Source organism: Thermobia domestica, chromosome 3 (assembly GCF_964235325.1).
Source record: "Thermobia domestica chromosome 3, izTheDome1.hap1.1, whole genome shotgun sequence".
Taxonomy (NCBI): domain Eukaryota; kingdom Metazoa; phylum Arthropoda; class Insecta; order Zygentoma; family Lepismatidae; genus Thermobia; species Thermobia domestica.
Window position 1 is genome coordinate 180,633,827 of NC_137456.1, and position 11,546 is coordinate 180,645,372.

The 11,546-nt window shown below is 37.4% G+C and overlaps 1 protein-coding gene across 1 annotated transcript in view; it reads left to right on the plus strand.

The window, feature by feature from the left end:
- Window positions 1–10,393, plus strand: part of LOC145680895 (methyl farnesoate epoxidase-like) — a 186,629-nt gene extending 176,236 nt beyond the window's left edge. The window contains exon 9 of the mRNA XM_081752053.1: window positions 9,821–10,393. Coding sequence (XP_081608179.1) covers window positions 9,821–10,050 — 230 coding nt within the window. The 3' untranslated portion in view covers window positions 10,051–10,393. The remainder of the gene's footprint in view (window positions 1–9,820) is intronic.
- The last annotated feature ends 1,153 nt before the right edge of the window (window positions 10,394–11,546 follow it).

Below are 11,546 nucleotides of genomic sequence, written 5' to 3' on the forward strand. Positions count from 1 at the left end.
AATATGCTAACGTGTTTCCTCTCGACGTTTTTCTCATTGTGAGCTTGTTTCAATGGAAGCACAACCAACCCCTGTTTCCATGTCAAATTTTGCAGATGACCCTCGTTGGAGGTATTCACGATACGATCCTTTGTTTGACGGCTCTATGTGCATTATTAGCTTAGATAAAAGCCTGCTACGGGTAGTCAGAATCAAGTCTGCAACAACGCCTCTAGCGGCTAAATGGGAAAGGATATGACAAAGTTTGTCCTCTAAAAGTTGCTTGACATTTAATGTCCTTTCGAACGATTCCAACAGATATAACATTTTCCATTTCAAATTTTGAAGTTGCCCCCCGTTGGGGGTATTCACGAGACGCCACTGGTCTCGCTACTATTTTTATTGCATTCTACACATACGATTTGGTAATGCAATTTTTTGTTTGAAGGTTCTACGTGCAGTATTAGCTGGAATATAGGCCTGGTATGTTCTTGTGGAGTTTGATCTGGCAACATTGTGAAGAGTTTAAAAATATTTGACTGTAATGAGTCGTAGTAGTTCTGCAGAAGCTAGAGAAAAGGTGGAAGTCATGTGTACCGGTAACATTTGTAATTTTTGAAGACATTCAGTCATTTTGTATGGTTTTGGTCTTGTTTGTAGAATGATATAGTAATGTGTGATGTTTAATGGAAAATAGACAAAAGATAGAAAGTTGTGGTTTGATTCTTAAACACAAATTGCTTTTATAGACTGTAACATTTTGGCACACCAGCATGAGGCGGGAAAAAAGGACGAATCATGGATAAATTAGTAAAGGCTAGGAAACCGGTGCAGATATCGTTTTCAAAGGCTTATAATAGCTTAGTGGCTGAATGTAAAAAGGACAATGTAAATGTGGAAAGTGTCAAGTTATATTTTACGAAGTTGGAGAGACTTATAACCGAATTGTCAACCTATGATGAAAATATTCTTGAACTGTTGCTTAGTGATACAAGCAAAAAAAGTGAAGCACGTTACAATGAAGAGTACAACAACGTGGAAAGTTACCGGGAAATGTTCGACGAAGCGCGTGTAAAACATGAGAACATTTTGAAAAAAGTAGCTCCTTCTAGCAGTTCAGGTGGTCATACAGGTAGAAAGAAACTTAAATTACCGAAAATTGAGTTGAAAACTTTCAGTGGGGAAATAAGTGAGTGGATAAGTTTCTGGAGCCAGTTCAAGCGAATTCATAACGATGATGAAATCGAGAAAGAGGACAAGTTCCAATACCTGCTACAAGCAATTAGTACCGGTAACAGAGCATGGGACGTAGTGAACAGTTATCCACCCACAGCCGATAATTACGATAAAGCCATAGAAAGTTTATTCAATCGTTTTGGTCGAGAAGAATTGTTGATAGAGTACTACATACGTGAACTGTTAGGACTTGTTATACAGAATGTTTCGAATGACAAAAATAAGTTAAAATTGTATTCCTTATATGATAAACTTGAGTCATATTTACGTGCGCTAGAATCAATAGGTATGACTAGTGAAAACTATTCTGCTATGTTATTCCCCTTGGTAGAATCTTGTTTGCCTGATGAAATTTTGAGGGTTTGGTTAAGGCATACAGCGACTGCCAGTGTAAGTGATAGTAATGCAAATACGTATAGTGAGAAACTAAAACAGTTGTTACAGTTTCTGAGAAATGAAGTGGAGGGAGAAGAACGCATTGCGTTAGCTCAAGCAGGGTTTAAAGTGAAACAAACTTCCATGGTGAATTTTAAAAAGAATAAAGAAGAAAAAAGGGTGCCTACTGTTAATAATCTGTTTTCTGGACAAAATCAGGTAAAAGAGGACAAACAGTGTGTTTTTTGTGAGGCGTATCATTTACCACAAAAGTGTGAAAAGGCCAAAAGTATGAATCTGGAAGAGAAAAAGAAACTGTTAATGCAGCAAAAGTGTTGTTTTCGGTGTTTAAAACCTCAAAAACACACTGCCAAGAACTGTACGTTTAATGTTGTTTGTTTTTTGTGTAAGGGAAAACATTTTTCGGTTTTGTGCTCGGAAAAATTAGAAAACAAAACAAAACAAAATTCAGAACAGCATAACGTAACACTTACGAATCAAAATGGTAGGGATGAGTTTCTCCTACAAACACTTAAGTTAAAATTGAAAACAAACGGGAAAGAATGTGTAGTGCGTGCACTTTATGACAGTGGTTCACAGAGATCATATGTCTCTAAGCGAGTAGTGGAAATACCGGGTTGTCAACCAATATGTACTGAAACTTTAGAACATAGTTTGTTTGGTGGTGTCAAAACACAAAAGGAGTCCCTTAACAAATATAGTATACTTGTAGCTGATGTTAATGACAATCATTCGTGTAGGATGAAAGTTTTAGAGAAATCAGTAATTTGCGGTGAGATATCTTCTCTTAAACATGGACCTTGGTTAAAAGAAATGAAGAAGAGAAAAATTTGGTTGTCTGATTTAGATAGTACGGGAGAAATGGAACTGTTAATCGGTGCGGATATGGCTAGTGAATTTTTAACAGTAGATATGTTAAAGTTAGAGTCAGGACTATTTGCTGTTAGATGGACAATAATGGGTAAGTTACCGTCCAAAAGATGTTATGGTATGTCTGCCAATGTTGTGATCACTTTATTGTCAATCAGTGACCGTATTTCGGATTTGTGGAAATTAGATACGTTAGGCATCTCTGACCCAATGGAAGTTAAGACTAAGAACGAAAACCATGAAGTGATTTTAAGACATTTTGAAGAAACTTTGTGCGTGAATTCAGATGGTCGTTACGAAGTTAAATTGCCGTGAAAGGAAGAACCTATGGAACTACATGACAACAAGGAAATAGCTGAAAAGAGATGTGTGAAGATACGAAGGAAGATATGAAGGAAGATACGAAGACTGTGACAACGTCTTTCGGAACTGGTTGGAAGAAGGAATCATAGAAGAAGTACCGGAGGAGGAGCTGGACAATCGAAGTTACTATTTACCACATAGGGCAGTGATAAAAGAGAATTCCACTACCCCAAACAGGCCAGTTTTTGATGCGTCTTCAAAAACAAAGGGTGCATATTCATTGAATGACTGTTTAGAGAAGGGTCCAAACCTAATTGAAGAAATTCCGTCACTAGGTTTAGAGAGAAAAAGATAGGGATTATATCGGACATTAGAAAAGCTTTCCTGCAAATTTCGGTAAATAAAAACGATCGTGATTATTTAAGATTTCTTTGGTGGGAGAATTTTGACGAAAGGAAGTTTAAAACTTTTAGACATATGCGAGTTGTTTTTGGTGTGAATTGCAGTCCCTTTTTGTTGGGGGCCGTTCTTAACTACCATTTAGAAAATGCTTCCCGTGAATATGAAGAAATAGCTAGTAAATTGAAACAATCCCTTTATGTCGATAATTGTGTCACGTCTGTAGACAATGAGGACGAAATGTTTGCTTTAATCGAAAAATCAAAGACGCTGCTCAGTGAAGGTAAATTCGATTACGAGGATGGGTATATAGTGGTTCTTCTATAGGCAGTAATGATGTTTACACTCCAGTTCTAGGTATGTTATGGGACACATGTACAGACACTTTATTGTGTGATACAAAGAATTTAGGCAGAGTAGAAGGACCAGTGTCAAAACGAGTTATTTTATCTACTGCTCATAAGTTATTTGACCCTCTAGGATTTCTGTCACCAGTGACGTTGATTCCAAAATTGTTACTTCAAGAAAGCTGGGAAAATAACAACTCTTGGGATATACCAGTTTCTTCAGAAATTTCCAGGTTATATCGACAGGTGGTATAAAGAACTGGCGATGTTGGCCGAAATAAAGATTCCTAGACAGTTTGCACAAGATGTTACAAGGAACTCTTGGACGTTACATGTTTTTTGTGATTCTAGTAAAAATGCATATGCTTCTGTCGTGTTTTTGAGAAGTGAATGCAATGGAGAAGTTAATGTCCAGTTGTTATTCAGCAAAGCACGTGTTGCGCCATTGAAAAAGTCAACTATTCCACGTTTCGAATTAATGGCCTGTTGTATCGGAGTTAGACTTGCTGTGTCTGTGATTGAGAGTTTAAATTTAGACATTCTTGTGTTCTATTGGACAGATTATTTGGTGGCACTTTACTGGATAAAAAATGATGGACCTTGGGGAGTGTTTGTAATGAATAGAGTGAAGGAAATTCGAGCTCTCTCCGATGTAAAGTGTTAGAGACATGTACCGGGAAATTTGAACGCAGCTGACCTACCCTCAGGAGGCTGCAATGCTGCAGCGTTACTGAAAAGTAAATGGTGGGAAGGACCTGACTGGTTACGGCAGACGGAAGAATTCTGGCCGAAAACTATTATGAAACCAAATGCGCTTGAAGTAAATAATGAAAAACTGAAAACAGTTGTTTCATTAAGTATTGCAAATGAGCCAAAGTGGTATATGAGTAGTTTTCAAATTATGGGAAATTAATACGTATGGTTGCATGGATCTTGCGTTTTATCCATAATTGTCGTTCAAAGGAAAGTAAAAGATTAACGGGTGAGCTATTGGTATTTGAAATAGAATCAGCTGAGAAGGTTATAATGAGAACTATTCAGAAAGAATGTTTTGTGAGTGAACCAGATCGTTTGAAACAATTGTGTACTTTTATTGATGGTGAAGGTTTGATTAGGTTAAATACTAAAATTGCACGTAGACTCGATGAAGATGATTTTCGGAGTCCTATTGTATTACCACCTGAGCATGAAGTTGTGAAGATGTTGATATTGAAGGAACATTTGAAATCATCTCATGCTGGAGTTAAAGTAGTATTGACAAAGTTGCGTGAAAAGTTTTGGATTCTTCGTGGGAGAAAAACTATAAGTTCTGTTGTTCGAAGATGTGTCAAATGTAAACGGTACGATGCAAAAATATTAATGTCACACCAGCTTCCTTGCCAGAAGACAGAGTTAAAGATGCATTAGTTTTCGAAATAACCGGAGTGGATTTAGCTGGGCCTCTCTTCCTTCAAGATGGGAAAAGATGTTGGATTGTCTTGTTTACTTGTGCCGTTTATCGTGCGGTACATTTAGAACTGGTACTGTCTTTACCGACCTCTAGTTTTTTGTCAGCTTTTAGGAGATTTATTGACAGCCGCGGAAGGCCGAAGGTAATTTATTCTGATAATGGAACGAATTTTGTCGGTGCAGATAATCTCTTTAAGTTAATCGACTGGGAACAAATTTCTTTGTACTCATCAGTAGAAAGAATTCAGTGGAAATTCATTCCACCTACCGCTGCCTGGTGGGGTGGATGGTGGGAGCGAATTATACAAATGATCAAGAAGCTTCTTCGTAGAACGTTGGGTAGAGCGTCTTTAAGTTATGAAGAATTGAGTACAGTGTTGTGTGACATAGAAGCAGTTATCAATGCACGTCCGTTGACTTATTTGTCAGAAGATTCAAACGATCTCACACCCATTACTCCAGCTATGTTTTTACAAGATAATTTGGAGATAGGAGTACCTGATCTGGATCATATAGAGACAGTTGATAAGTCAAAAAGATTTAGAAGACTGCAGCACATAAGAACACAATTGAGAGATAGATTTCGTAGTGAGTATTTAAGTCAGTTAGTACTGAAGCAAACCGGAAAGAAAACTTGTCGAGAAATAAAAGAAGGAGACGTTGTACTTGTTGGAAGTGACAATAAGAGAAGACTAGACTGGCCTTTAGGAAAAGTTACAAAGGTGTTCCCTGGGAAGGATGATATTGTAAGAGTAGCTAGGATTAAGAGTGACAGTGGAGAAATTATAAGACCTGTTCAGCGCTTGTACCCCTTGGAAGTGAGTTTTGTTCAAACTGAAGAAAGTGTTGTGCAAGCGAAAGATGAAGAGGAATGTCCGTCTAAAAACTTGACTTTAGGTAAAATTGAAGAAAAGGGTGACCGTGTTGTCACAACAAGAAAAGGTCGAAAGGTGAAGATACCTGTACGATACTTAGTGTGATTTTGTTTTGATTTATTTGTCATAAATCAAAAGGTGGGAGGATGTGGAGTTTGATCTGGCAACATTGTGAAGAGTTTAAAAACATTTGACTGTAATGAGTCGTAGTAGTTCTGCAGAAGCTAGAGAAAAGGTGGAAGTCATGTGTACCGGTAACATTTGTAATTTTTGAAGACATTCAGTCAATTTGTATGGTTTTGGTCTTGTTTGTAGAATGATATAGTAATGTGTGATGTTTAATGGAAAATAGACAAAAGATAGAAAGTTGTGGTTTGATTCTTAAACACAAATTGCTTTTATAGACTGTAACAGTTCTTACTGAATCAACCCGTAGGGGAGAGCGGGGCAAGTTGTGACAATTTTTACTTACAACCTTGTAACTTCTTAACAAAATTTATTTCTAAAATAGTAACACTTGCTTACTAAAGCTTCCGATATCCGCCTAACATAAAACTCTCGGGATTAACATAATCGTTTTACAGTAAATTATTTTCATGCACAACCAAATCATTTGGCACAATATGCCCCCTCTATGGGGCAGGTAGTGACACACATAGGGCAAGTAGTAACAACATTTATTAAACATTGGCATTAGTATATACCACTGTAATATACTATTTACTGAAAGAAAACAGTTTCTTCCACATAACAATGTAAACCAATGAATACTTTCCAAAGAACACCCCAATAAATTGGATCTTACAGTGTAAACTGACTATTCTTCAAAGGTTGCATATTGACTTGTAAAAGAAAAACTAAATCCACCCACAATTTAGTATAAATTTAAAATGCAGGATTTTTAAGGATTGTGTGAATAACATAAGCTTCAAAAAATAATAACTCAAGGACATTTATTATGAAATCTTATCTTTAAAAACAATTCCGTATATACAGACTGACTTTGGGCACATTGTCAATTTAAACATCAGACTGGCAATTAAGGCAAACATAATAGGGACCTTTATTTGTGCAGTTCACATGAGCCCGCTTTTTACATTCCAAGCATTAAAGCCATTCATCTCCATGTGCTGATTTGCTGAAGGGCTTAAAACGCACTAAACAAAAACAATCATCATCTTCAGAAGACTCGGATCATCTAATACAATATTTCTTCTGCGTTGTTTTTTGACAATGCCCATAGTTTCAATTAGTCTTATAAACTCCTTACTTTTAATTCTTTTTCTTTATTTAATTGCTCTTGTCTAAACTTCTTAGTGCACGAAGACCAATCTCATAAAATATCTTGGAAGTTGACAGTGAATAATCGCACAACTCTTTTTCTTCAGATTCCGAGAAAACCATACGTATCCCATAGTGACAGCATCATTTCGGTTGTTCTTATTCTTCATGTATCTAAGCAGGGACATTGTAGTCACATGGAAGATTTCTTGTGCTTTACGTAAGCTGCATGCACCTCATTAAACTTCCTTCGCAGTTTTTTCATAGTATTCTACAGTTGATTTAGCTCTCTCTGTTCTAAGTTTATAATTACGAACCATCTCTGAAAACGAAACAAAAATCGAACATAAGTTCATAGGTGGGGTAAGTTGTGACTGTGTCACAAGAGCCCCATGTCACGTTTCACAACTAGCCCCATTCCCCCTTTCTTTGTTTCACATTGTGACGAACTAAAACAACAGCGTGTTGCTTTCAACATATCATATGAACTAATGTAGGAAACACTATTGCCTAAATATATAATAACAATTTTTACTTACCTCACCATAGGCTTGGACTGACACTGTTTCAAATTATTCCCTAAATTTTACTTTTGTGCACTAAAAACACTAAATTTACTGTAGTATCAACGCGCAATGATGTGTTGACTTCAACTTTACCTCGATTATTCTGTAACAAACTCTGCAACTTGCAGTGATGCAGTGATGTTGCCACCTCACAGAAAAGAATATATCTGCTTTGTCAATACTTGCCCCTGTCACTACTAGCCCCGCCCTCCCCTATATATATATATATATATATATATATATATATATATATATATATGTGTGTGTGTGTGTGTCTTGGGGGCAATATAGTATATGCAATATGTATGCAAGTGAGTTGGGAACCTGGGGTCTCGCAATATTGTTTCCAATCGGGCTCTGCACCTTCTAAGTCCATTAGATTACCTTTTCCCCGCTTACTCTGAAGCAAGGAAGCTTTAAATTTTTAACTATATGACTTCCCTCAGGAACAGCCTCTACTTTCAATTATGTGTTTGAAGACATATTGTCCTGCTAAAATACATTAAATTTTTCTTTTTTCTATATGAGTGCAAATAACTAACTCAAATCTTTTACGTAAATCTTACATAACTCCTTATATGTTAATAATTATAAGAATCTATAAGTGGAAAACAACACTTTTTAAACCTATCACCATTATCACTCTTATAATTTGCACCACGAGACAAGACGAGAATTTTTGGAGTCTTGTGAGCAACACTAGTTCACCCAAGTCTTAGGTCTCAAACACTATTTTAGCGCTAAATGATCCGTTTGAAAAATCTATAAATTGATGAAAGTGATCACAATGAAGAGCATTTATGAACGTTTAAAGATACTCGAATCACAATATATGCCAATAATAAATATGGTTTAAATGTTGCTCGATACATCCTTCTTTGAATTTCTAGATAAGGGAATGCATTTTGTACGTAAATCTACAGAACGAGACAAGAAGTGAGTCGTCGAGAATCGAGACAATAAAGAAAGTTTCCAAAAATTGAGACGAGACGAGACTTCTATAAAATTTACAAGACGAGATGATAAACCTGATTTCTCGTTTCGTCTCTTCTTATGGGCAACACCAGTTTGCACCGAAAAATGTAAAGGAAACTATTCAAATTTTATCTGAACATATTCATGGTAATATTAAACGTGGAGTAGTCAATGATTTGTTCCATTTTAGATGATCCCGAGTAAGTTATACGATGGTATGTTTAGTTTTCTTTGTTTAGAACGTATGTTAAGGAATAATTCAGCAAATAGGCTGTAAAATTTAGGATCTGATCCTCGCGAGGGCGATGGACAACTCCCTTCGCGAGGGTGAGAGTGAACAAGGGCGAGAGCCAACTGCTATTGCCAGGGCGAGGAGAAGTTTCCAGTGCGAGAGCGAGGGCGATGCACAACCATCCTCGCGAAGGCGAGTGTGAATGAGGGCGAGGGCTAACTTCCACTGTGAGGGCGAGGACAAGTTTCCAGCACGAGGCCGAGGGTGAACAAGGGCGATAGAAAACTCCCATCGCGAGGGCGAGAACCAACTTTCACTGCGAGGGCGAGGGTGCGCGAGAGCGATGGACAATTCCCTTCGCGAGAACGAGGGTGAATGAGGGCGAGGGCCAACTGCCACTGTGAGAGCGAGGGTGAGTGAGGTCGGAGTAAAATGAACATCTGTGTCCAGTACTGAAGAACGCCTCCACGATGAACGAAATTCCAACGGTGGTCCACATCACGATGATTCCGTGCAACAGTGAAAGAAACACGTATCAGTAACTCTCATCCTTACATTTGATGTTAAGCTATATGAAAATCATGCAAGACTATTATTGCTTACACTATTCAAAATATAAATATGTCCCATCAATATGGTCCATCCACTCTATATATATACCAGAAATATTATTTACACAGAATTCTGATGGAATGGGTATGATATCTAAATAAGCAAGTATATAGTATACTGACAACTATCAACCAAATTAAGATTGAGAATTAACTGAAGTTGACGTACTTGAGCTTTCATTATTTGGTTTAATCCAATTTCTAGCTTATTTAGATTTTTATTTATTACTACATAATATGAAACGAATAAAATAGCCTTATGTCTATAAAATAGTATCGTTATTTTTTTAATTATTCCCAGGTAACAGAGCATGTATTGGTGAAGGAGTTAGTCAAATAAATATGTTCCTATTTCTGACGTCTTTGCTGCAGAATTTTAGGATCACGAGTGCCGACTTAGAAACGCCTCCTTCAACTGATCGTCGTGGTGGAATGACGGTGTCACCGAAGCCATTTAAGGTCGTACTTGAAAGGCGAATGTTGCAACAAGAAAATATTCCTTCATTGTTTGGCAGCAATGTAAAAGAATGATGTCTAAGTAATTTTAAAGGCATAGATACATCATTTTATATATGTAAAAATGGGCGGAGAATAGTTTTATTCAATATCATAAAATGAATAAGCAAATTCAATATTATGTAAGAAAGAAGCAAGTATTGTAATACCGTAGAATAAAAAAATGCTATTGGATAAATTATTAAATTTGAGGGGAAAAGTATCATATTGTGTTTTAAATTTAGCTGGAATATCATATCTGCAATTTAGTTTTTCTTGAACAAGGAGAACGACTATCTGTAGACATTGAAATATATATATACTTCATGTATTTATGTTAATTTCCTCACGACTAATACATATTTATCTAAAATTATTTAATGTAATTCAGAGTCTATTTCTATTTCATATTTTAAAGAAAAATAACTAATAGATATACAGAAACTTGTTCGATTAATATTGGATCGAGTTTGAAATATACATATATTACAAGAAACCTCGCCGTCACCACTGATTGTGTTGTGTTGGACACCCAACACTGTGGACTATCGTCCTGAAGCAAACTCCAGGCAACCACGAGCGAGGGAATTCAGTCCTATTCCTCCCTGCAAACTTTCCACATACCAACGAGGGTACGTGGACGCCAATGTGGAAGACGTCTTTTGAACAGGGCAAAACGACAGATACTCATTGGACTAGCATTCGTGTTCGTTACAGGAATGCCATGAAACTGAGTTACATGAATTCTTAATTCCCGTTCCATTTTCTGGTAAAATCGCAGAGCTGTTCTGTTGGGGTGACTTGAAGCCCTGTACATATGGTTCCTCATGTGGTTGTCGTCTACACCGCACAATCGTGGACTGTGCATCCGAAAGATAGGTGTCATAATGGATTCCTGGAAGCAATACTAAGTTCCTCAAATAACAGCCCATAACAGCCATAAACCCACATGGGAAGCTGTCCCAGCAGTGGTAAACAAAGTTGCACTGGCTCTTGCTTCCACTGTCACAGTATAGCAGTGCCTGAACGTGGCCACCAGCAGTGGAATGAATCTCTGCTTCATCCATTGTGACTGCTGTCTTTTATTTGGATCCGCCAAATACTTTTCATACAGTTTTCTGTAGTACCTTTTTCGTTCTACAATGTGTTGACAGAGCAAGTGGTGTACGCGAATCTTACGGACGCACCTCAGCCGGAGATGCTTACGAATGGGTGTGTACACAGTTAAATATGTCAAATTGAATCGCCGCCCGTAGTACGTTGGGTCGATGGATTTTTCCGGCACGGCAGTCGGTTGATTCCCCGCAGTACTGCGGATGACACTTATCTTGGAGCCCTCTTCCTGGTGTTTGTCGTGGGCGATTCTTTTGCCATGATTCCTGGTTTGTGTAAGGGTCACAATAGCTTTTGCAGTAATCACCCCGAGTGGAACTCATCTTTCATACTGTGTCTTTACATGCGAATATCGGAAAACCGAGCGTGATAAAGGTCCAGTAACGGTTTAATTTAGGCGCCATTTGTGACATTCAAGT